The sequence below is a fragment of the Myotis lucifugus genome, unplaced genomic scaffold (genome assembly GCF_000147115.1).
Source record: "Myotis lucifugus unplaced genomic scaffold, Myoluc2.0 scaffold_363, whole genome shotgun sequence".
NCBI lineage: Eukaryota > Metazoa > Chordata > Mammalia > Chiroptera > Vespertilionidae > Myotis > Myotis lucifugus.
Window position 1 is genome coordinate 439895 of NW_005871411.1, and position 27896 is coordinate 467790.

A 27896-nucleotide genomic window follows, 5' to 3' on the forward strand; every position below is an offset into this window, starting at 1 on the left:
TATGAAGCCAATTGTTAAGGGCACAGATTTCTGGGTTCAAATTCGGGCTTTTTCATTTATCACAGAATGCCATGGGCAAGCAATTTATCCCCTACAATCCTCAGTTTCCCCAACTACAAAATGAGGAAAAACACCAGCACATATATTATTATTAATATCATCATCACTACATTGTGCCTTTGAACAGAATCGAACCCGGGACCCTATAGTCTGCAGGCTGACACTCTATCCACTGAGCTAAACCAGCTAGGGCTCCTTTTTTAATCTAGATGGTAGGAAAACAGGTTCATTGCATTAGTCTTTAGCTTTTACAAGATTAATACATATTGCTTTGTGTAGATAAAACATTTAATAATAAAAAGTTTAAATGTATGTGCAAAAATCCAGGGGAAAAAAACCCAGCAGTTATTACTATAAAATCACTTGAAATACCTGTGGTAATAACCATCCTATTGTTCTCCGAATTTACCATAAACAAGTACAAGAGAAATCCAAACACACTGTAGTAGTAGTTTTGTAGCTAAACTGCTTAGAGGTACTGAGCCCAGGAGGCCAGCATAGAGGAAAAATGGAGTTAGGAATGAACCTTGAAGATCTGCCTATGCTTAAGGGCAGGTGGAAGAGAAATAAAAAACATTTTTAAGCCACCAGTTCTTTCTCCTATGGTTCTTATAAATCTACTAAAAGCCCAGTGCATGAAATTTGTGCATGGGTGGGGTCCCAAGGCCCATCATTCTTCCATGAGTCCCACTGGCTAAGGATAAAGCAGAGTGGACACTCTGTAATTAACAAGGCTTCAAATGACTTGGCTTCCTACTTACCGCACTTTTGCTCATCATTTGTCAGCTTATTCTCTGATTGCAAAGTTTTAAAGTGGTGGTTTTCAAATTGTGGACCCTGTATCAGCAGGGTCAGCATTCCCTAGGAACTGATTAGAAATGCACACCTAGGCCAGACCTACTAAATCAGAATAACTCTGTGGGTCAGTCTAATAGTTTAAGTTTTCACAAGTCTTCTAGTTGGTTTTGAAGCACACTAAAGTTTGAGCATCATTGGCTTAAAGCATGAATGAAAGGTAAATTATTATTTCAAGAACTCTATCGGAAAATTGGCAAGTACTCTTGGCATATTGGTTAGAAGCACAGAGTCCGGGGTCACACTACCAGGATTCAAACTTCTGCTCAGCTTCTTCCTGCTTTGTAATCACAGGGCAGTTACTTAGCTTGCCTCAGCACAGGGTAATGTTTAACAGCACAGGTCCTCAGTAAGACTGCTTGGATTTAAATCCTGGCTCTACCCTCATTACCTGTGGGTCCTTGAACAAGTCACTTGACTTTCTTTGAGCCTCAGTTACTTCACTTAACAAAAAAGTATAAATAATAGTACCTACTTCATGCAATTTCTGTGATGATGAAAAGAGTTAATATAGTACTGTGCTTAGAACTGAACCTGATACACAGTAGGCACTGTGTGTTATTATTCTGATGATAACAGTAATTTCATAGGGGCCTTATTATTTTGGGGAGATAAAAAGAGTCAACACTAATGCCCACAGAAAGTATATAAAATTTACCTGTTCTGATAAGGAACAATTATCCTTACTTTATTTTTTAGGTAAATGACCTTTTTTTTTTCAGTATAGCATTCACTTCCCCCAGGTGATTTCCTTCCAATGAGAGAGCACTGAACTGGAAGCAATGACCTCTCCAAAGAATCAAGAAGTCTGCCTTGAAGCGTCATTTATTTCCCATTAACTTTTTTCTTAAACAAAATCTTAAAGAATAAAAATGAATTTACTGAACCATATTCTATGGTCCAAAAAAATACTTCTGGGGATTATTGTAAATACATATCCAGTGTTAATTTAGCTGGGAGCTCTACTTGTAGAAGTGACATTAAGACACATATCCACACAGTCATTGAGAAGGATGCTGAAAATACCAGGATACAAAGATCTGGACAAGAGAACTTTGTGTGTCTCTCTACTCACTACAGAGAGGTCAGACTATGTCCCCTGGCCAAATCACATGGATGCCTGAGCCACAGCACCTTCAGTGCAGAGCATGTTCTATGGAACATAAACAAGCATAACAAAACCATGCATTCAGAAGACACACTAACTAGATCTAAGTGATACGAAACTATACAGTGATTTTTTTCAAGGGCTCAAAGCATTTAACATCATATTTAGAATATGAAAGAAAATATGAGAGAAAAATATACTGGGACAAGTCATAAAACCAAATTTTAAATATGGGGCTCATTACTGAGAATTTACTGTTCCTTAGAAACATACAGGTTGAACCTGGCTTGGAAATTAGTTTGGTCATCAACCATTTAGCAGGGGTTCTGGAATCCTCTGCTGCACAGTCTAGTCTCTAATAGAGATAGAGGGACATATGAGCCTGGTGTAGAGCAGTCTCTATCTGTGATTCTCTTGATTTCTTTAGGTTTTAAAAATCTATTTTCTGTGTAAAATCAAGTTAAGAATATGTCAAAACACTTTCATAAAAAAAGAGTGAGAATTTAATGCTATGGAGGGCCTATGATTTTTACTTGCATGTGACAGCCACACATTCTATTGCGTTTTGTTTTGTTTTTTCTTGGAACCTTAAACCTCAACTATGAGGTGAGCTGGAGGAATTTTGGCAGAATCTCTTTCACAGCTTCCTACTTTAAAATGGAGGTCACAGAATACAAAGAACATTTAATCAACCCTGGTTTTCAAGGCATCTCCTCAATGCAATAAATTTTATATTGGGGGTAAAAGAAAGGTTAACAAATTAAGATTACTCAATTTTTAAAAGGTATCAACATGCTATGGCAAGTCAACATGAATAGCTCATATTTCTGATGATCTGATACTACACATTTCAATTACACAGAAAAGGAAGATAATAAAATCAATCATCTTTTACAACTGAAAATCCACAATGGCAAGGAAAACTACTAATCTAATAGTTTTAGAAAAGCATGCAGAATGCGTTATCTATAACAAAATATAATACACTACCCTTCCTGAGTTGCCTGAAAAAAGAAAACAGTGTTTTCTCTGAATAAGAATTAACTCAAGATTCTCTAAAATAAGAAAAACTGTTTCCAACCATCCAATGTACACGGTAGATAAAATGCAGCTTTTCCCTAGCATGTCTGTAAGTATTAACCACACAGACCCTGATAAGGATCTCTGACTTAATGCAGTCCTCTAGGTAAATCCTCCCAACACTTACCTGTATCGTCCTCTGAGTGCCATCAACGTTGACAGATAATAAGGGTGAAGCCAGGTTCCACGTGCTGGTCACATTTAGTTTCGACCCATCAACTTCCACCTGTTGTGACACCAAATAAGACTGTTACCAGGAAGAAAGACAGAAAACTGATCTCAAGTTCACTGCTACATGCAAAGCAGCAGCCATTTTAAACAGATGGCTCCCAAACAACCTGTCATGTTTACTGCTCCCACCATGAAAGACAGGGTCCAACAGCGTCTTCTCAGCCATCTCTGGGGAGAGGTGAAGGGCCTGAGCACAGCTGCCTGTGGGTACTGAGGTTTCAAGTAATTTCCAGTAAGTAACAAACAGCCTTCTAACTCTAAACCTATCCGGACATGCTACATTTACTGCAATTAGACAAGTAATGCATATAAATTCCAGTGACATTTTGCAACCCACACAACAGGGCCTGAATATAATATCCTCTCTAAGGACCAAGAAAAAACTTTTCTGTGCTAGTTTTAATGAAGGACTATGTATTGTTATCTTAATTAAACAGAAGCTTTAATTAGGTAAAATTATTTGGTACTGAGAATTAAAAGTCCATTTGAACTTTGCAAGTTCTGTCATATTTTTGCTGATCATCAAGTTATCAGTCATGAAGATACAAAAAAAAAACCATGATTTTTTTAAAACAGATATTCTTAAGAGAAAAATTTTAACTTTCAAATAAATAACATAAAAGCAACTGAAAAATAAATAAAAGCTAATTTAAAAATAAAAGTACTATTAGTTATTTCTTCCTTTTTACTCACTCATTCCCTAACTCTTTAATGAGCTAAAAATGAGATTTTTAATAAACATAACATTATTATTTTAAGTCTACAGTAAACTACCTAACAAAGAGATATTTAAGTTTGTTGAAGTTTCAAAATAAACCTTTAGCAGAGCCAAGATATATGATCCCTAAAAATTCCCACACTCACTTAATTCTCTTGAAAGACACTCACTGATTAAAGAAAATACAGACTTTATACTGTATTTGTTTGAATAAGTACTTGTATATTTTCTCTGTAATGTGGTCATAAAGTATAGATCAAAGATATGCTACTGGCTATGTAATGAAATATCAATAGGACATATATGGGGTGGGCAAAAATAGGTTTACAGTTGTTCATATGGAAAAAAATACAATCTATATAAAAGCCTAAGCAACCATTACAACTGAATGACCGGAACGACTGGTCAACCAGTCGCTATGATGCAAACTGACCACCAGGGGGCAGATGCTCAGTGTGCTCCCATAGCCAACCTCCCACGGCCAGCCAACCTCCCACAGTCCCTCTCCTCGTCCCTCCTGCCCCATCCAGCAGGCCCTGGCTGGCAGCCGGCAGGCCCCAACTGGCCCAGCCCTGATTGGGACTGGGCGAGATCGCCCTGATAGGCCCTTATTGCTGGCCAGGCCTAGGGAATTTCGTGCACCGGGCCTCTAGTAGTTAATAAATAGTAATACAAGAATAAACTTTCATGTACTCACAACTATAAACCTACTTTTGCCCACTCCTGTATTACCTACTCACTTGTGTTTTCAGATTTAGTGGTCTCCCTGTATATACAGTATCATTTAGTAACTGGGGGTGGGGAGGAGAAACAAACAAACAAAAATACACAAAGAAAACAATGGCTTTGGAATTAGACTGGCCTGAGTCTCACGTGATATATTTAATTTTACTCTTGAATTACAGTTCATATTCGATATTATTTTGTATTAATAACTATGTATGGTGCTAGGTGGGTACTTGAAATATGGGGGGACCACTTTGTAAAGTATGTGAGTGTCTAACCACTATGCTGTACACTTGAGTCTCACTTGATAGATGTTTTACTAAGTTAGAGTTGTTTACTAAAGCTGGAGTATAACCAGCCTGAGCTTTAGTTTCCAAACTATAATATAGTAAAAATATCTGTCCAAGTATAAAAATTAAGTAAGTTAACATATGAAAGTCTCTACCAATATACCGGTCATGGTAGTTCCTAAATATTTTCTCCCTTCCCCTGTCTCTAATGGTTTTACTACCCTACCCTTAAGTAAGTTTCAAAAATAAGGTCAGATAATCATACTATCTCATACATTAATTATTATTAAATCACATGATAAAGATCTGAGAAGTTGAAAGACTTGTAGTTTTGATTAAAGCAGCACTAATACATTTTAAATGATCCTATTTAGCTCCTCTCCCCAAATTAAATATCTCCTTATAATAAAAGATTTCCAAAAGAAACTCTCAACAGATAGATTAGAAACACTAAGTGCTAAAAATACCTTATAAAACTGAAAATATTTGCTTTGAAATGGCTTCTAAATGTAAAAGGTTAAAAAGAAGCTCAATTATCAATTACAAAGTTTTATTTGTCAAGAAAAGAAGCTGGATGCATAAAAAAGAATTTTGAATAATTATTAAAAATTTGTATTTGACACTAATTTCAAATCCAAAGGGTTAATAGAATGAAACTGCAATTGCCATCTTTAGGGCATATGAAGTGGGGGGGGAGGGGGGACACACTAATCTACTGAAATCATATTAGAGGAAGAACAAATTTAATACAACCTGAAATAAAACATTTTTGTGACTGTTCAAACAAAATGTGCTATATCCATACAAGAGAATATTATTTGGCAATAAAATGAAATGAAATATTGATACATGCTACAACATGAATGAACCTGAAAACATGATACTGAAAGAAGCCAGTCACAGAGGACCACAGTTATATAGTTTCATTTATATGAAATGTCCAGAAGAGAAAATCTATAGAAAGTAAATTAGTGGTTGCCTTGAGCAAGGGTGGGGGAGAGTGGTGGAAATGGATGGGGGGTTGAGGGTGGCAACTATGGGTAATGGGCCTTACTGGGCATTATAAAAATGTTCTAAAATGGACTGTGGTGAGGGTTACACAACTCTGAATATACTACAAGCCAATGAATTGTACAATTTAATGGACAAATGGTAAGGCATGTGAATTATATTTTAATAAAGCTATTTAAGAAGTAAGTAACAAAAAAATAGAGGAGGGAATGCTATTCTTTCAAAAATTAAAAGCAGAGCTTTTGTGATAAAGACAACCTAAAAATGGATATATATGCCTATAAAATGTTCATAAATTAGAAGAGTTTTAGTATTATTAAATGTTATCTCCTAAATTGATCTATATAGTCAGTGTAATCCCAATTTTTAAAATCTAGCAGGCTTTGTTTTTTCAGTAGAAATTGATAAATTGACTCTAATTAATATATAGAATATTGAAGAATTTTGAAAAACAAGCAAAGGTACAGTAATCAAGACACTGGTGTAAGAATAGACATATTTATTAATAGAACAAAACAGAGTTCAGAAACCCATACATAAATGGCTAGTTGATGTTCCCAAAAAGAGCCAAGTTAGTAAATGTGGAAATATAGTTTGTCAACAAATTGAACATCTATAGTCAAAAAAATAAACCCCACACCATCAAAAAAATTCAGAACTATTAAAATTAAATGTAAAACCTAAAACTTAGGAAAGAAAACATGAGAGAAAATCTTTATGAATGACCTAGCACCAGGCAAAGATTTCTTAGGACACAAAAAATAAAAATCTAACAAGAAAAAGTAGGTGAATTGGACTTTATCAAAATTATAAATTTCTGTTTGAAAGACACAAAAGAAAAGGGAAATCAAGCCACAAATTGGGAGAAAATATCTACAGAATACATTTCTGATAAAGGACTTATATCCAAAATACACAAGTAACTCTCACTTATAACTCAATAAGAAAAACAACTACATTTTTGTTAATGGGCAAAAAATTTGGTCAGAGACTTCATCAAAGGAGAAAAATAAATGACAAGCACATCACTGATTGATCATTAAGAAAAGGCAAATTAAAACTGTAATGAAATTGCACTACATAGCCATCAGAATGGCTAAAAGAAAAAGAGTGATAAAATACTAAGAGCTGATAAAGATGTGGGACAATTAGAATTTTCATTTATTGTTGGAAGAATGAAAAATAGTAGACCCACTTCAGAAAACTCCAGAAAAGTGAAAAGATATGTACATACAAAGAACTACACGTGAATGCATCGAGGTTCATTTATGATAGCAGAATATATATCAGAATGTTACATCAGCCACAAACTGAAAAAAAAGCCCAATAAACTGATTAATGGGTAACCAAATAAAGTATATCCATACAATGAAAAAGTAATTAGCAATAATCATCTCAAAGGCATTACACTAAGTGAAAGAAAGCTGACACAAAAGAGTATATGCTGACACAAAAGGAGTATATGCTGTATGATTCCTTTAATGTGACACTAAGTGACAGATTAGTGGTTTCTAGGAGTTAAGGGTAGGAGAATAACTTGGACTAAAAAGGGCTATGAGGGAAGACTGTGGGGTGATGGAAGTGTTCTAAATCTTGATTTTGGTGGTGATCACACAGCGATATATTTTTGTTAAAACTCAGTCAAACCATCAATTAAAGAGAGTAAATTTTATATAAATCATACATCAAATATGACTAAAAATGGAAAAACAGGGAGGAAAAATCTACCTCTTTAAAAATTGAAAATAGTACTTTGAACTACATTTGATATATCTTCCCTTCCTGAAAAACTGAGTTCTCTCCCTGCATCCTCTGCTATTGAATGGGTAGATGTAAATGTTAACGTGGCAAGTAGGACACAAGGAAAGTTCCTTCCAGACAGAAATGTGAAAATTAAAAGAGGCCCTTTTCAGGTGCCCATGTATTACATGAAGGAAAGATAGCAGGAAAGAGGAAGATATCGGAGTTCAAAGTCCTTCCTTTTTCCTCTTCTGCATGGACCTTGGGAACAGACAGGGCAGTATAGAGAGGTGGGTGAAAATATTCTGACAGGTAACAAGTACGTACTCTAAAAACATCTAGGCTGGAGGACTTCTTCTGGAGAACAATCTAGGAACGGCTCTGGGCTTCTAGTAAAGCCCATTACTAGGTTTCATGGCATTCCTAATGTGGCGTCTGGTGTCATAGCAAGAGTGCACCATGGAGGGAGGGAGAGGCTAGATATCATGGTGGGAACCCATCCTACATGTCCTAGTAGGATGACTAGAGAAGGTCCAAGTCAGGACAAAGACCATGTATTACACAGGGGACTCCATGACTGTGAGCAGGACTGTGGGTAGCAGAAGCCTCTTCAATGACAAAGAGAATGAATCATGACTCAGCAGTCACCAGTCCAGGTTCTCCTTGTAAGGAGAGTGTGGGTCTGAGCTGTCTTTACCTCCATAGTTATGAGGGGAGTCTGACCACCTCCCCAAAGGCCCCTTTTACATGCACCCAGAGGCCATACCTCAGTGGAAGCTGGAGGAAGGGGAAGAGGCCTGGAGCACTGTGGCACCTGAGACTGTTTAAACCAAGAGTCCAAGACCCTGTTTATTACCAAGTTTTACCCCCTGCCCCCTACTACAGGTAGAGGGTTTATGAGAAGATTACATGTGATAGGAAATAAACATTTCCTTGTACACCTAGTAAGTAATGAGTATAATTTTGTAACTTCACTATATAATTGAAGAAAGGAAACTATTATAGTTCCAAATCATAAACTATGAAATATATATGCAAATTTTAATGAGGAAAGAGAATATGCTGGAAGCCATCATATGCCTTCTCAGGCTTCAAGCAGTAAACAGATTTCTCAAAAAAACATAATTTTAAACAGCAGATGCAATTATTCTATTGAATCTATCATTCAATGTGTGAAATCTAGATGTAAGTAAAAGCCATATTAGAGGTAGAAAATGTTTCTTTGAGCCACATTTTAATACCATAGAAAGGTAGGAGCAAAATGAACTGAAGAATTCTTGTTACTATGCCTCATATAATTGTTCACACCTAATTTTTTACCCAAAAGTGACTGAAGCAGTAGAAGTAAAGTAGCATTTCCCTATTCTGACACAGAACATGCCACTCTATCTTTTCAATGCCAAAAGCAAATGGGAAATGAAACCTAGGACAAAGAAAATAACAGACTTAGTGAGAGGGCACTCAGGTAACAAGCTTAACAAGGAAAAGCTGCAGATTACCCATTCTTACACCCAACCATCTGCCCTAATGCAACATAAATAATAATCAGAATAACCAATTTTGGATCTTTGCACATTAATTGCAAAAAAATATTCTTATAAAGAGAAAATGGTAAATTAAGAGCATATAACACAAAAACTACTCAAAGAAACACAGGAAGTGTTCAGATAAATAATTCTACAAAGTCTCAAAGACAACCATAGGAAATGTGACCCCTCTTTTAAAAAGTGAGCTCAAAGAAGAAAAACAAAGGTTCAAAGAAGAGATTATACAACAACAGAAGGAAATGAAAATCAAGCTGGTAGAACCCAGGAAAAAAAAAAGAAGAAAAAAAAACATTATAAAGATAAAAGTCATGTTAAGAAACAACCAAAAATAGAATGTTACTAAAAAGACAAGCACAGCCCTAACTGGTTTGGCTCAGTGGATAGAGCGTCGGCCTACGGACTCAAGGGTCTGAGGTTCGATTCCGGTCAAGGGCATGTACCTTGGTTGCGGGCACGAACTCAGGGGGGAGTGTACAGGGGGCAGCTGATCGATGTTTCTCTCTCATCGATGTTTCTAACTCTCTATCCCTCTCCCTTCCTCTCTGTAAGAAATCAATAAAATATATATTTTTTTAAAAAAAGACAAGCACATGGAGAAATCATAAAAAACAAAACAGAAAAGACCAATAATATAAAAGAAATTTATAGAGAAGACAACAGATATGAAGAAGGGAGAAATGGGATCCAAAGAAAATGCAAAAGTCTTATTCAAAAAGGCTTTTAAAAATGGATATAAATTCAAAGATATGAAAGGTAAAACTTTTCAAAATAAATAAAAGTTTGAAGGTATAGAATGATGTTTATGGAACTTTAAGAATAAAGAAAAATTATGCGGGTGTTTAGGCAAAGATAAGAATTCATGCACAAGCAAGAAACAAACCTTAGGTCAACCTAATTTCTCAAGAGCAACATGATCACAGAAGGCCACAAAGCCATGTGGTCTCAAAACTGAAAATAAAGAATGTTGCCCCTCAATTTTATACCCAGTCAACATGTCCTTAAAGTACATAGAATATAAATGTATCTCGTAGCATATAAGAACTTAGTGCCCCTTCTTTAAAAATGAGGCATCTCTATACATACTAACATGAAACTATTCAAAAGGATAGTGTTTACAGTATGCTATCACTTAAGGAAGAAAACAAAAACCAAAACCAAAAAACCTGCATGTGTGTTTTTAAAGGCACCAACTATCTCTGAACTAACGTATAAGAGGAACAGAGGGACTGAGGGAAAGTGATGAAAGGGAGACTTGCTTTTCAATGCAAACCCATTTATATTTTTTTAATTTTGCCCTACCCACATACCATATTATATATTTAAAAATTTTAGCCCTGGCCAGTTTGTCTCAGTGGTTAGAGTAGTCCTCAAACTACGGCCCGCGGGCCACATGCAAATACAAATATTGTATTTGTTCCCGTTTTGTTTTTTTACTTCAAAATAAGATATGTGCAGTGTGCATAGGAATTTGTTCATAGTTTTTTTTTAAAACTATAGTCCGGCCCTTCAATGGTCTGAGGGACAGTGAACTGGCTCCCTGTTTAAAAAGTTTGAGGACCCCTGGGTTAGAGCGTCAGCCTGCAGATCAAAGGTTGAGAGTTCGATTCCTGGTCAAGGGCATATACTTTGGCTTCAGGTTCCCCAGCCCCTGTAGGGACACATGTGGGAGGCAACCAATTGACGTGTGTGTGTGTGTGTGTGTGTGTGTGTGTGTGTGTGTGTGTCCCTCCTCCCTGCCTTTCACTTTCTCTAGAAATCAATGGAAAAAAATATCCTTGGGTGAGGATTAAAAAAAATACGTACATATATACATACATACAATAAAAATTTTTAAGTGAGGATAAGTATAAGTGCTAATTTCCTTTCTCATGATAGCATGCGACCAATACCTACTTTAGACCTTTCAGTAATAGGCACACAATAAACAGTTGCTATTCTTTCAAAATTTCCTTTTGGCTAATAGAACAATACAATACTCATTTCAATTTGTCTGGTCACTGATTTACTGATTTTACCTATGGCACCCATTTTTACAATTTATTTCAGATCATCTCTCTTTCTCAACCGTTTTTTTCATCTGAAAATGGGGAACCTGAACCAGCAATGCTGAATGAAAACCTCTTCTATATCTAAAATTCTATGGTTTTATGGTTACAAAGCCCTTTTATTTAAGCTATATGTAGACAGTTAATTTTGAATATGTCATATTCCAATATTAGAAAGGGATATTTTGTTTTGCTCAAACACCCGTTCAGGGTTGAAAGTTTTCAAGATCTTTCCTTTAACAATAAAAGCTAACAAAATAAATAGAATTCAATGTGAGAATAAAAAGAAAAATAGACCAAGAGTGAAGTAACAAATGACAAATTACTCTGGGCTCAAATAAAATTTCACACCTTTCAAGGCAGATAATATTGTAGAAATGTTCCAGCACTATGAAAACACTAGAATATTTTAGATTATTTTAAACTCTATCTTTTAAAAACGATCAAAAGATACAACATCTCTGTTTAGAAAGTAACATAAAAATTTTATTTCTTTAATTTAAATTGACCTAGGATTCAAAGTACACCAAGTTTACGTGATTTGTCACCTACCACTGACCCACACTGTTGGCTAATGACCTCCTCTTTCCTGAAATTGAAGCCATCAGTCCTCTTATTTTCTTGCATGGACCATCCTCCTCCCTTGACTTCTCTCTCACACTGACTACTTCCCCTCTGTTTTCAAGCATGGACAGAACCTCGTATTTTCACTGCATGTGCACTTGAACCACTATGCTCTGAAACTACCAAACCATTTCTCTCCTTTTCTCTGACAGGTTCTAGAACAAATGCGCTGTACCTATGTTCTTACCACATATCTTTCCCCTTCTATAACCTTCTACAATCTAGCTGCTAAAAGTATATTCTAAGAGGTCACAAGTTTATTTCAGGAATTTTTATATTCTCCTCTTAACTCTCATTATTCTTTACTTCTCAGCAGGAAGGAAAAGCTCTGAGGCAGTGAGCTTTACGCTAAGATGTAGAGTGAGTACGAATTAGGGTGACAAAATCAGCTTTCTATTTTTAAATGATAACTCTAGCTACAGTTTAGAAAATGAGTTAGATAAAATGAAAATTATAGTGACCAGGTCTAGACTATTGGAGAGAAGTGGGACATTCAGGAGTAACATAACCTAAGGAAGTAAAGTGGGAAGTGGGAATACAGCAGTTAAGATATGAAATAGTCACCAACGAAAACAGAGAAGAGTGAGTTTATCAGAAAAACATCCAAACTGCTACACAATGCTGAGTCTCAGCGGCAGGGGGACATCATGCCCACGTAATGATACAAACCCACCCCTGGTATGTGATCTCCACAAATGCTCAGCTACTTTGTGTGATGTAGCCATAAAGAGTTGGGGAGGCTGAGTTCATCCGACTTTGGGTTTGATGGAAGAATGAAAGGGGTTGAGAAAGTTAAGATTATTTGTAAGTGAATGCAGGGAACCTAAGATGGATAAAGGAGGAAAACAGGAGTGGGGGTCTGTGGATGGAGAGAAAATATAAGGACTTGTTCATGGAGCCAGAGACAAACCATGAACTGGTTGCTAGTCTTCAGAGGCAGGAGAGGGACCCTAAAGGTTGCCAAGAGGAAGGGGAGGTAGTGATGTAGACCAATGGTGTGAACTTCAAAGTACGAGGGTTTTACAAGCGGGAGTGGTCTAGAATGACACTAGGAGAAAAACGATCCCATCTCCCTTCTAGTCTGTTGATGACAAAGCAAGAGAGATACAGAGGGCACAGTGGAAAGGGTTGAGAGGAAATAAAGAAATTATATCAAATCATAGGAAATCGATTTAGGAGTAATGGATGACTGGAGAGGCTTTCAAAAGCCCAACTCTCTCTCTCCATCATCACCACTATCGCCTTAGCCCAACCTGCCATCAACTCACCGGGACTACAACAGACTAGTCTTCCATGTCTCCAAAGGGTTTTCCTCACCACAGGCAGAGTAAACTTCTGTAACCACAATGCTTATCATTTATAAACTCAGGGATAAAGGGAAATAAAGAAAATATGAGTATGACCAATGGAGGTCCTGCCTACTTTTAAAAAATGTAAACTTCAAAAAGATGTGTATACTGCAACCTTTAGTATCAGGACATCATGTGTCTCAACATCCTGCAATCGTTTAAAGATTATATTTTATTTAAAGTATTGCTATTATATGTTTGAATTAATTAGAACAAGGCAGTAATAGGTAGAATTCATGAAATTCATCTCAACATGCTCTATTTTCTAACAACTTTCCCCCAGCTTAATCAAAGAGATGGGTTTTATTGAAAATTATTCATAATACTATTATTTATGATGCTTAAAATGACACTTCAAAGATATGATTTCTTCCTCATTTAAAAATCATTTTCTCACATTTAATAATCTACCTATAACTTTGCATTCCATTAAAAGCATTTAACTGCATTTGTGGTACAAATAATGTTGATGTGGAACACTTTCCATGAGTTGTTTGGAACATTCAATTTTCCTATCTACGTCATCATAAGGGGAAGAGAAAGTGCACACCCTAAATTAATTTGACATTTGAGAGAGATTACTTACATCCTTTACCATTAAAAACAAAAAAAGCACTTCCTCAGCAATACCTCATGACCATTAAAATATTACAGCTTCTATTGCAATAGGCACCTGCTAAACGTTGTGTTTTTTTTTCAAGATTAGGAATATAAAACTTAGAAAACAAAATATTTGCCAAAAAAGCATTTCCAAAAATACTATCAATTTGGGAAGATTCAGGCAGCAAGAGGTGTTTCTGATTCACCATAGAAGTTGTCTTTTTTGTCGTACTCAAACTTCAAATTTTTTTTGTCATCAAATGTTAAGAAGATTAGCATTGTGCAGAATTAAATCTAAGATAAAAATCAAGGTATTCACTATTTAAAAAAGACTTTGATCATATATCTTGCTTCTATTTCTGCAAACAATGTGAAGGGAAAAAAGGTTTGTTAATTAAACTATAACTAATTCTCAGAAGGGAATAACTAGTTCCTGCCCCTTTAATAGGCTTTCATCACTCAGCACAAAAAGTGGAAAAAATCTGCAATTTTCTCATTTGACTATTAGGCTGGAAAGGATCCTAGAAATAATATACTCTGACCCAAACCTCTCCTCCTCCTATTTCAGATATAAGGAAATTAAAGAACCATGCAAATGATGTAAGTTATAGAAGCAATTATCTTGCAATTCTCCTCAGAGCATTTCCTCTAAGTCCAGGTGTCAAAAGCAGAAGTAACAAACGTAATCTAAATAATAAGACATAGTACTTGTACTAGTATACAGTAGACACACTGCATATTTATACCTGGAAAGAAAATATTTTCCTAGAGATAAAGATGTTTATTGTTTCTCTTTGGATCTTATCTCTTAACTACTGACAACAAAAAATGATTATTAAATAGTATATCAAATATATGAGGTATATCCACATTCCCCAGTAACAAAATGCAGTTAATTAAACTGGGATATTGCCACTGTTTAACATTATTATAGTTCACTGACTGCTACATAAACTGCTGCTAGATATGTGAAACACAAATACATATATTTTTAATTCTATAAGAGGTTGAGAATAAGAAGCTTATAATTTTCTTATTGTTTAGATTTAAAGACTTTGCTAAGTTACTTGCTCCAGCATTTGCTTCTCAGATAAAACACGACAAAATTAAAACAAACATTTTTTTATTCTGTGATGATAATTAATGATTCTTAACATTTTAATATGAACTAGAACTGTCTTATATCTTAATATAACATAAAAAGTACAGGTATTCTTCATCCTGCTCTTCTATTTGCTAAAATAATTTATAATTCCAAAATATAGTTATGTACCTCTAATACCCTTTCAGAGGGAAATGAGATGCTTGTTCTCTGAAAACAAGAGACAGCCATTTTTCCTAAGTTTCTTCTTTATCACTATCTCCTTGGAAACAATCTTTTATTTTTCTCCCAAATTTATAATAATAACAAAAACATCAAGAAGAATTATACATAATAATGATGACCTGTTAATCTGTCACAAAAGATTATATTAAATATGCATGTGCTATAAATGTAATTAAATTTATCTCAAAGGATGTGAATTGCAAAAACAAATTTTAGGTACTGATCTACAATCAGCCAGGCTAACTAGTTTCTGTTTAATTATCACCTCATTAATTGATCAGAAACAACATTAATTTCAGTTGTATGTGGTTTTTCTTAAATCTTACATTATGTTGCCAACAGTTTAATTATAGTAGTAGTTTCTTTCGGACTGGTGTGATAAGGTCATTCTCTGCAGATAATACTGTAAATTATATCAGTTTATGAATATCTCAAGATAGATGAGTTTAGCATAAGGAGCAACTTAAGCTGGCTTTACATCTACCAAACCAGGCAAATCATGGTGTAATCCTGTGCATTCTATGTAGTATTGTCATCAACAGAATGATTGTATTTGAACCTCAGCTCCACAAATTAGCTAACCATTCATGTCTCAGATTCCTCATATGTAAAATATACGCTCACAGAATAGTAGTGAGGAATAAATTAAAAACTTAGACTAACTATTACCTGGCACATAATAAGTCCTCAATAAATGCTTATTGTTGGTAGTTCAACTTAGTGATACTATGTAACGACTATTCTCTACTTTTCTCCTTTTTCAAACATACCTACTTGTGTTTGCTCTTCCATTTTCTTGTGCTCCATTAAAACCTCCTCCATTATTTATCCTTTTAATTCCATCTGATTCCTATTAGCACCTCTTTTTGCTTTTCATATATATTTGGCTACCACATATGTCCCCCATTAAAATCCCATTTTACCTAAGCTGGGGGCTCACCACCATAGAACCCACACATGATCAGGCTATAGGTCATTTACAATAATGTCCAAGTCCTCCCTCTTCCTAAATTCCCATATCCTGCCATTGTAACATGGTATTTCCTAATCCCACCTCCTTTATGACTGTTTAGCATTCTAGTACTAGACACAGAAAATTTGCCCCAAAAGCCCATTTCTCCTGCCATCCAAGGATTATCTAGCAGGTCTGTACTCTTTTCTCAGTCTCTGTGGCCATCACTGGCATTATTTCTAATGCACATACTAAGATATGTATTATCTTTTTTTCTACATTGCAATACCAATAACATATTTGATAATTTTATAATTATATTTTAAACTTGTGGTGGCAAATTTACTCCCCTTAAATCCTCTCATGAATTATAAATCCAATAACAGAATGTTTTTAAGCATGAACAATAAAAGTCTCATGGTTTTGGTGGGGTTTTTTTGTTTGTTTGTTTTGTTTTGCTATTATGGTTTAGCCCAGTTTCTTTGATAGATAAAGGTAAGATATGAGAATTGATGCCCAAAACTACTCATCACATCCATCCAGTAAATAAACCAGCAAACATCCTATTGTAAGTATCAATCATATCTGAAGGAAGACCCTAGTAAGATCTAATTACCCATTAGGTTGATCATAATAAATAATATGGAACAGCTTATTAGCTCTATAAACTAGGAGCATAATCTTACTACTAATAATAAATAAGGTTAACTGAGTTACCAGTATTTTTTCATTGCTCCTAACAGAAAATAGAAAAATGGTGCAATTAGTTTCTATTATTTGAATGAATGGCCATGGAAAGTATTTTTATTTTGTTCCTTTTCTGTGAAATAACTTCAAATATACATAAAAATTGCAGCAATAGTAAATCAAGCTCAGATTTGCAAGTAGTTAGCAATTTTGGCCAGTAAAGAATAAGTGTTATCTTGTGCACTGCTGGTGGGAATGTAGACTGGTGCAGCCACTATGGAAGACAGTATGGAGTTTCCTCAAAAAACTGGAAATGGAACTCCCATTTGACCCTGTGATCCCACTTCTAGGAATTTATCCCAAGAAACCAGAAACACCAATCAGAAAGGATATATGCACCCATATGTTCATAGCAGCACAATTCACCATAGCTAAGATCTGGAAACAGCCTAAATGCCCATCAGTAGATGAATGGATTAGAAAACTGTGGTACATCTACACGATGGAATACTATGCTGCTGTAAGAAAGAAGGTACTCTTACCATTTGCAACGGCATGGATGGAGCTGGAGAGCATTATGCTAAGTGAAATAAGCCAGTCAATGAAGGAAAAATACCACATGATCTCACTCATTCATGGATAATAGAGACCATTATAAACTTTTGAACAATAATAGATACAGAGGCAGAGCTGCCTCACAAAGATTGTCAAACTGCAGCGGGAAGGCCGGGGAGGGTTGGGGGGGCAGGAGGGAGGGGGTTAAGAGATCAACTGAAGGGCTTGTATGCATGCATATGAGCATAACCAATGGACATAAGACACTGGGGGGTAGGGGAAGCCGGGGTATTGTCAAGGGCGGGGGGGAAAAAAAAGGACACATATGTAATACCCTTTGTAATGCTTTAAGCAATTAAAAAAATAAATAAATAAATAAATAAATAAATAAATAAAAAAGAATAAGTGTTATGATGTCTCAATGCTCCTTAATATTTCAGCATGTATGCCCGAGTACAAGGACGCTCTGTACTGTACAACCAGCAAATTAGGAAGTTAATATCGATTCAATATTATCATCGAATCCACAAGCCCTATTCAAATATCGCCAATTGCCCCAATAACGCCCTTTATGGCACGTCCAGGGTCTGATTTTTACTCCAGCATTTAGTTGTTGCATCTCTCTGGTTTCTGTCCCTCTGCAACAGTGCCTTAATTTGGCCTTGTCTTTCAGGACCTTGACATTTTTAAAGAGTATACACCATTATCTCATAGAGAGTCCCTCCTTTTGGGAGAATGCTTCCTCATGATTATGCATTTTTACCAGGAATACCAAAGCAGTGATTCTGTGCTTTTTAAGCATCATACCAAACGGCACATGATGTTCCCAGTGAAGTGGCTTTATCATGGCTAAGACGATTTCTGCCAATTTGCCCACTGTAACTTCAGCACTAACACATCTAAATCTGTTTCTATATCTACCTATAAAAACATGAGTTCACACTAATCCCTTCAATTTCAATCCAACACCACAAAGTACAGTTTAGCCTTTCCCCATTCTATATTTGTAACTCGTTTTTTTGACACTGAGAAACCACCTTCCATTATACAACCTAACAAGTTTGCTGCTTCTTTCTTTTTCAGTTTGTCCAATATAGAGTTTGTCCAATAGATCTATAGATATGTATATGTCGTCTTCCCTAATTATTCCACAATACTTCAAAGAGTATGTATTAGAAAAAGAATATGATAGTGTTTTACCTAAAAAAGGTCAACTGATTTGACACTATGTGAAATAAAAAAAATAAAATAAAGGTTTCTCTTTAGAGAAAAAAGGAACAGTATACCAGATGTACGGTGACACAGGTCGGAGAACTTAGGACCGTGGTCGGCAAACCGCGGCTTGCGAGCCACATGCGGCTCTTTGGCCCCTTCAGTGTGGCTCTTCTACAAAATACCATGTGCGGGTGCGCACGTACAGTGCGATTGAAACTTCGTGGCCCATGCGTAGAAGTCGGTATTTTGTGGAAGACCCGGTATTTTGTGGAAGAGCCACACTGAAGGGGCCAAGGAGCCGCATGTGGCTCGTGAGCCGCGGTTTGTCGAGCCTCAGTTTGCCAACTACTGACTTAGGACAATGAAAGATCTTCAACAACTCAACAAACTTTTTAAAAGAGCACCAATTGCCCGGCTGGCATGGCTCAGTAGTTGAGTGTCGACCTATGAACCACAAGGTCATGGTTCGATTCCCTGTCAGGGCATATGCCTGGGTTGCTGGGCTGGATACCCAGTGTGAGGTGTGTAGGAGGCAGCCAATCAATGATTCTCTCTCATCATTCATGTTTCTATCTTTCTTTCTCTATCCCTTCCTCTCTGAAATCAATTTAAAAAACTTTAAAAAGAGCACCAATTTATAAGATGTGTGGTATGTGCCTTAAAGCACTCCAGAAATTTTTTAAAAGGTAAGCAAGGATATATTAAACAAAAACAGCACATGGTACTCATTGTACTATTCTCTAAATTTGATATATACTTGAAATTTTTCATAGTGAAAAATTAAAGAATGTAGATCATCAGGTCAGGCCTACTGTTTGGGCAGTCATATTTGGTACTGAAGAATTCCAGTCCATATTGTCAGTTAATCATCAAGTCAATGTGGCCACAGTGAGGGATGGGCTACAGACTGAGTCATACCACAAGTAGAGCTAATAAAAGCTGGTTCATTCTAAAAGATACTACATTCACTAACTGTTGCTTGCTTGGCCCTTTTTCCTCTCACTATTGCTGAAATCTATATCCCCAAGTTCTGTTATCAACTACTAAGCCAAATACAAACTCTTTTCTCTTTCTTTTCCTACTTAGCAACCCATTCAAATAGGAAACCTTCCCGAAGCCCTACTGCCAATCAGCTACAATTCTATTTACTTCCACTGATCACTTAAAAATGTGGCTTTATCATGCCTTTCAAGCTTTCTCAGCTCAAAATCTTTCTTGGCTTCTAGTTGCTTAATAAATAAAACTTCTCATGTGGCCCTCAAGGTCTTTGGCACTAATGGCCTCTATCTAACACCCTATCATTCCAATTTTTCTTCCCTTTTTCTCTTACATTCAACAAATATGCATAGGCCCTATTCCCTGAACTTTACTCTTACTATTTTCTAAACTTGGAATAGTCAACTCAGTCTAGTTGACTATTACCATTTATTCCTCACCACCTCCTACAGGTCCTATTTACTTTGTGAAGTTTACTCTTAACTTTTTGCTTCATCTGCCTTTCGTCCTCCATACCCACCTAAACCAACCCCAGTCCTTCGCTATGTCGGATAGTGTCTTTTCTTTGACTTTCTATAAAATTTTGTATATGTATGCATTAATTAAATTATGCCTTATATTCTGATCAGCGTAACACCTCCCAACTAAACCAGAAGCTCATAAGGGCAGATTGGTGCCCTATTCCTTTACGTCCCTCATGAAGAACTTAACACAGTGCTTTGATGTTGAAGATTGGTGGATCTTTGGTAAATAACTATTATATTAAAAAATAAAACCCAGCCTGGCTGGCATGGCTCATGGTTAAGCATTCACCTATGAACCGGGAGGTCAAGGCTCAATTCCCGGTCAGGGCATATGCCAGGTTGCAGGTTTGATCCCCAGAAGGGGGCATATAGGTGGCAGCCAATCAATGATTCTCTCTCATCATTGATGTTTCTATCTCTCTCCCTCTGCTTTCCTCTCTGAAATCAATAAAAATATATTTAAAGAAGCTCAGGTGCATGAAAAAAAATCTAATTAAATGAGAAAAAAAATCTAACTTTTATTTATTTAATAGCTAGAAAGCTATCAAAGCTGTATTTTTAACCAAATATAATGTAAAGCAGACAAAAGTATGATGACTCACTGTCATATCTTAATGCACATTATTCAGATAAGTGGCTTTTATTTTAGACTAGAGGCCTGGTGCATGAATTCATGCACCAGTGGGGTCCCTCAGCCTGGCCTGCGGGATTGGGCTGAAACCGGCTCTCCAACATCCCCCACGGGGTCCGGATTGCAAAAGGGCACAGGCCAGGCCGAGGGGCCCCACCAGTGCACGATCAGGGCCAGGGAGGGACATGGGAGGTTGGCCAGCCAGGAGGGCTCCAGGGCTCCAGGGCATATCCAGCCCATCTTGCTCAGTCCCGATCGGCTGTACCCCATCAGCAAGCTAACTTACTGGTTGAAGTATCTGCCCCCTGGTGGTCAGTGCACATCATAGCAAGCAGTTGAATGACCTTAGCATATCATTAGCATATTATGTTTTAATGGGTTGAATGGACAACCAGACGACCAGACACTCAGCATATTAGGCTTTTATTATATAGGATTGTTGACCACTGATAACATAGTTCTAATTCAGAGTTCCCCAAAACAGATTTTGTTAAGACTAATTAATTATTAAGCAAAAATATTTTAGTCTTATATCCCATAAATTGTTGATAATATTTGTATTTAAAAATCCATATGTGCTTATAATGGAAGATTAAAGTTATTTCAATTATATAAAAAACTCCATTAAGCTCCCTCAGCCAGGCCGAGGGACCCCACTGGTGCACGATTGTGGCCAGGGAGGTTGGCCAGCCAGGGAGGGACCACAGGAGGGCTTCAGGGAGTGTCCAGCCTGTCTCACTCAGTCCTGATCGGCCGGACCCCAGCAGCAAGCTAACCTAGAGATTGGAGCATCTGCCCCCTGGTGGTCAGTGCACGTCATAGCAATTTGTTGACCGTCTGCCCCCTGGTGGTCAGTGCATGTCTTAGCGAGCGGTTGAGCAGCCTTAGCATATCATTAGCATATTATGCTTTGATTGGTTGAATGGACAAACGGATGAATGAACACTGCATATTAGACTTCTATTATATAGGATTTCTTAGAAAGCTATTTTAAAAATCTAAAAAATGACAAGCAATGCTCCTTGAAATAAGGATCAACTCAAATCAATTCTCAGGACAGACTAACAGCATGGTAAAAGAAGCAATAGTCTGAAAAATTACCTTGGTTTCTCAACCTCTTACTAGCCAAGGATTTATATTTAAACACCTTGTAAAATGCTTACTATTACTTGATTGTAATAAATATCAAGGGGCTTGGATCAATAGTGGAGTACAAAATTTACATGAACTACTCATCTATGTAAAAACCTATAGACAGATGGGTTACAGTAACTGTTTTCAGCCCCTAACTTTCAAGCAAAAGCCTCTAGCAAGCATCTTTGTCTAGATACTCCTTTGCAAAAGGAACCTCTGATTGAATGAAACAAGACTCAACTCCATTTTTTAACACAGATAATTGTACATTATTTGGGGGTAGGGATGTTACCAAAAACACATAGAAATACCTACGTGAGCAAACATAAGCAAAACAATACAGTCATGCCCTCTCCTAACTTACCAAAACATTTTCTTTATGGAAAGTATTTCTAATGAAGAAAAATACATCATTACCTCTAGCACAAAAAAGCTAAGATCAGTTATGACACAACACCTAAAACTGTTAACACTTTTGTGAGGGGTGGTCTGCATATAGTTAAAACAGGCACAATGATCCATCTAGTGACTAAAAATCCCACCCGTAGAGTCATTTCTTTTCAATTAAGAAGGTGTCTTTAGAAAGCTCCTATTAAAATCCACATTAGAAATTAGCTCATTTGTACAAAGCACACAGATTAGTTTACTAGCTTATGCAGCTCTCACTTTAGATGAGTCATTTTTGATAAAAGAAACTGAAATTTTTTTTTTTTAAAAAAAGCAGGTACTAAGAAGGAAATGACAGGTATGAAAAAAAACCTCTTATATCAGTAGTGGGTGAGGACAAAGCCTATTAAACAAACAAAACAATAACCCCTCTGTAATGGAAAATTTCAAACACAGAAAAAGCAAGAACAGCTTAATAAACCTCTATATATCCATCCCCCACTTTCAAACCTTATCCACTTAAGCCAATCTTGTTTCATCTATATTCCTACTGATTTGCCCATATGCTCCAAGACTACTTGGAAGCAAATCCTAGACTTATTGTTTCATCCACAAATTCAGTGAATACTTTTTCTTCAGTTTAGCCTAAAGTACTACAACATGGATCAAGCTTTTGGCAACAAAGTTCAATAAAAATAATAATTGAATTATCAGTAATAGTTGTCTTCTTTTTATTCTACACATATACTTTGGTTTCTTTGAGTCCTGGGAGGTGTTGGGGGAGGTGGAAAGTGGGCAATGGAGCAGATAACTGTGAAAGGTTACCTGAAAAACAATCAGGTAGAATAAAGCATATTATGCTTTCCATAATTTCTATTCACTGAAGGATGAGGTCAGAATGAAGTGTTCCTGTTAGTCTGGGTCACAAAAGTAATTCAAGATGCATATAAAAATGCTTATTATCATTCAAGTTCTCAAACCCATTCAACCATTCAGCCCTTTGCTTTCTGATAAGACTGCCAACAACTATGCCAATTAGTGTCAATTGCAATGTTAGATTTCCTAACATCTGCACCTGCCTACCAGTTAGTGTAGTGGGCAAAAAAAAAAGTGACTGATGGTTACAAGTTTCAGCCACACTAAACCCTGTTTTTGTGTTAACATTTTCCAAGTCAACAAATTTACCAACTGGTTGTTAAAAAAAACAACACACACACACATTTTGCAAATTATTTTCTATAGATAATTTCTTCTTTTTGGGGGGTGAGGAGAGCAGGTTGAGTTATTGTAAACTAGAGCAGTACATAATATTTTTTAAAGCTTATAAAAACAACTTTTATAACTAGGGATAATATATAAGAAATTTAATGAGTTATATACTTACTCCAAAGTTTCACAAATGCTAAATTTATGCATTCATTTAAACACATGATTAACTTTTTAAAAAGCCACCTATTCATATTTTGAATAAGATATTCCCTCACTGCCCTAACCGATTTGGCTCAATGGATAGAGTGTCGGCCTGCAGACTGAAGGGTCCCAGGTTTGATTCCGGTCAAGGGCATGTACCTTGGTTGCAGGCACATCTCCAGTGGGGGATGTGCAGGAGGCAGCTGATCGATGTTTCTCTCTCATCGATGTTTCTAACTCTCTATCCCTCTCCCTTCCTCTCTGTAAAAAATCAATAAAATATATTTTAAAAAAAAGATATTTCCTCACCGACAATAAGATTTTTGATTAAAATTTCTCTTAGAATTTGCAAACCAAAAATTAAAGTACACGTAAAAGAACAAAGTATATTAAACATGGAAGAAATCATGAATATCTGAGAATTTGATATTAACTATGTATATTTATATTAATTAAAGTATATATTTCATTTTTACTTTTTAAAGTTTAAATATTCATAATTAAAAACATGCACTACTGTTGAAATATCCAGAAAAAATATAATCACTAATTTATCCTCAGATTGAAATGCTTCATTTTTGCTTATTATAATTAGTAGTAACATAGTGTTTTTTTGAATTTCACAATGAAGCAAACTGCATGTAAATAAAAGCTACTGGAAGTAATATAGTGGTTAAAAACAGTGCATTACTGAAGAGAAATAAAAATTGCATGTCAATATCTAAAAGTATGGAAGATGTATATAATGTAGTACCTTCTATCTAGTGCCATTATTTAAATTGCTACTTTTCCTCAACAATCTATTCTCTGGCTCTAGCAAGTAGAATAAATGGTAATTTTACCTGCCAAATTTGGCACAAAAGAGGACAAGCAACTTCATTAACAGAATAATGCTTTCAATATCATTTTTTTCTTTTCCACTCAGTGCCAAATAGAACAATTCAAATCAAGAAATCTAAGCAAAATTACCTCCTCTTGTTGAAGTTTTACATGCTTGAATAAGCAAATAATATATACAGAATGCTAGCAAGAACATCCTTCCTGTAAATCAGTATATTTCTTCTACTGTAGCTCAATTCAAAGCTCAACAAAAAGGACGCACCTCACCACTCAAGTTCTTGATGTGCATGTAGTTCAGTGTGGTATGAATATATGCTCATTTAAAACTCAATGGGATAGACTAATTCTAAAAGACTTGATTTGGATTAAACTTTTGGTTAAAATCCATTAATGAACCTCAACCACTAGTATGGAATGACTCAAAACAAATCTTTCCTCAATCTTTGATACGTTAAACTAATGGAAAACAACACCCCGACCAGCAAACTTGCTAGTCACCACTGCTCTCACATTTCCTCGGTGTTTTTAGTATCTGGCCATAAAGAAAATCATAAATTCTTCGAAACCCTGTTTCAAATTTGATCACAAAAACATTAAGCAACAACTCTTCTATTAATCCCACTGTACCTGTATGATGAAAGGGATACATTTAAGCCATTTCTAAGTAATCATTACTAGATTTTTAAAGCTAAACATATGCATTTTCTTTTGGGGGAAGGAATCCAATTGGGTGAACTTGGTAACCACTCACAAGATTTTCTATGGTTATTTACAACAAAGGATTATGCTAAATTTAAAATACATTTTTACTAGAGGCCCGGTACATGAAATTCATGCACTGGGGGTTGCAAGGGGGGGGGGGCGGGCCTTTCAGCCCTGCCTGTGCCCACTCAGTCCGGGACCCCTCAGACCCCTCTCTCCTTACCACCCGCCTGCAGCAGAGGTGGGAGAGGCTCCTGCCACTGCCACTGCACTCGCCAGCCATGAGCCCAGCTGTCTGCTCCTTAGCGCTGTCTTGAAGGCAGGAGAGGCTCCCGCCACCACCACTGCGCCACCAGCTGTGAGCCCGGCTTCTGGCTGAGCAGCACTCCTGCTGTGGGAGCGCACTGACCACCAGGGGACAGCTCCTGCGTTGAGCGTCTGCCCCCTGGTGGTCAGTGCACGTCATAGAAACCAGTCGTTCTGCTGTTCAGTCAATTTGCATATTATGCTTTTATTATATAGGATTGATTTTAGAGAAGAAGGGAGAAGGAGAGAGAGATAGAAACACCGATGATGAGAATCATTGATTGGCTGCTTCCTGCATGCCCCCAACAAGGAAGATTGAGCCCACATGTACCCTGACCAGGAATTGAACTGGGACCTCCTGGTTCATAGGTGGATGCTCAACCACTGAGACACACCGGCCTGGTGGATTGTGCTAAATTTAGTCTCCAGCTGGTTTCCTCACTCTTGTTCCATATGATGACCATACATAAACATTGTCAGCAGTTTTAATAAAAAGCCAAGTAACAAAATGGGGCAATTAGTAACATATGCCCACCATCATGCAAGAATGATAAATATGACTAAGAGCAAATACATCCATGCAGGGCCATGCCCAGTCATTTGCACTAAATTTTAAATTTTGAAGCAATATATACTTTTTTTTTGAGATTTAAACACTGAGTTAGAAACAAATGACATGGTTTATTTTATAATTTCCCACTTAGAAACAAAATATCTTGAAAAAAGAAAACAACACTGAATCAGAATAGAAACTACAGGAGTAGTAATATCCAGATTATGGATGCCCTTGGTTCTCTTTTCAGTTGTCCTTTTGCCACTTGTTCAGAAAAATGAATCTAAATCAGTGAAAGGGAACATGCACTGAGGGCCTAACATCAGTCAGGTATTTTAATAAACATTAAATTTACTGCATCCTCAGAGCAATCCAATATAGAGATGTTAACTATATTTTATGTGAGAGAAAAACATTGATCAGATTCCTCCCATATGCACCCCAAACCCGAAACTGGGCATATGCCCTGACCAGGAATTGAACCAGCAACCTCTCCATGCATGGGACAACACTCAAGCAACTGAACCACACTGGCCAGAGCCTGAGAGTTAATTTTTACAACTAAACATAATGGAGAAAGAATATGATTGCCTATGTCCCTGCAGTCAATGTAATTTATGCTTCTTTTTAATAAGACTGCCCAGTTTGCAGAACAAAAAAAAATGTGATAGATGTAATCTTATATAATAAAAGCCTAATATGCTAAGTGTCTGACTGTTAGTTCAACCAGTCACCATGATGCCCACTGACCACCAGGGGGCAGATGCTCTGACCTGTAGGTTAGGTTGCTGCTGGGGTCTGGCTGATCAGGATTGGCCAAGACAGGCTGGACACACCCTGGAGCCCTCCTGAGGTACCTCCCTGGCAACCAACCTCCTGCAATCCCTCCCTGGCCCCGATCGTGCGCCGGTGGGGTCCCTCATCCTGGCCTGCGGGGATCGGGCAGAAACAGGCTCTCCGACATCCCCCGAGGGGTCCTGGATTGCGAGAGGGCACAGGCCAGGCTAAGGGACCCCACCAGTACACAAATACATGCTCTGGTGCTCTACTATCCTATATAATAAAAGCCTAAGTGGTGTCGCGCAACATCGTCACAAGATGGCTGCCGCGACATCATCACAATATGGCCACCACAAGATGGCCACCCTCACGTCATCACAAGATGGCCGTCACAAGATGGGCACCACAAGATGGCCAGCAGGGGAGGGCAGTTGGGGGTGACCAGACCAGCAGGGGAGGACAGTTGGGGGCAACAAGGCCGGCAGGGCAGTTGGGAACGATTGGGCCGGCAGGGGAGGGCAGTTGGGAGCGATGAGGCCAGCAGGGGAGCAGTTAGGGGGCAATCAGGTTGGCAGGCAGAAGGAGTTAGGGGCAATCAGGCAAGCAGGCAGGCGAGCGGTTAGGAGCCAGCAGTCCCGGATTGTGAGAGGGATGTCCCACTGCCGGTTTAGGCCCCATCCCACAGGGACATCCTCCAAGGGGTCCCAGATTGGAGAGGGTGCAGGCTGAGCTGAGGGACACCTAGTCTATATATATAAAAGCCTCCAGTCTATACTATATATAAAAGCCTAAGCGACCGTTACGACTAGTCGACCAAACGACCGGTCGCTATGATGTGCATTGACCACCAAAGGCAGACGCTCAACACAGGAGCTGCCGCTGGTGGTCAGTGCACTCCCACAGCCAACCTCCC

General features: G+C 37.2%; 1 protein-coding gene across 4 annotated transcripts in view; it reads right to left on the bottom strand.

The window, feature by feature from the left end:
- PCCA (propionyl-CoA carboxylase alpha subunit) overlaps window positions 1-27896 on the bottom strand; it is a 345017-nt gene that overhangs the window by 75479 nt on the left and 241642 nt on the right. For all 4 annotated transcript variants that reach the window (XM_006101457.3, XM_023764923.1, XM_023764924.1 and 1 more), the window contains one exon: window positions 3231-3329. In XM_006101457.3, the coding sequence (XP_006101519.1) occupies window positions 3231-3329 (99 nt within the window). The remainder of the gene's footprint in view (window positions 1-3230; window positions 3330-27896) is intronic.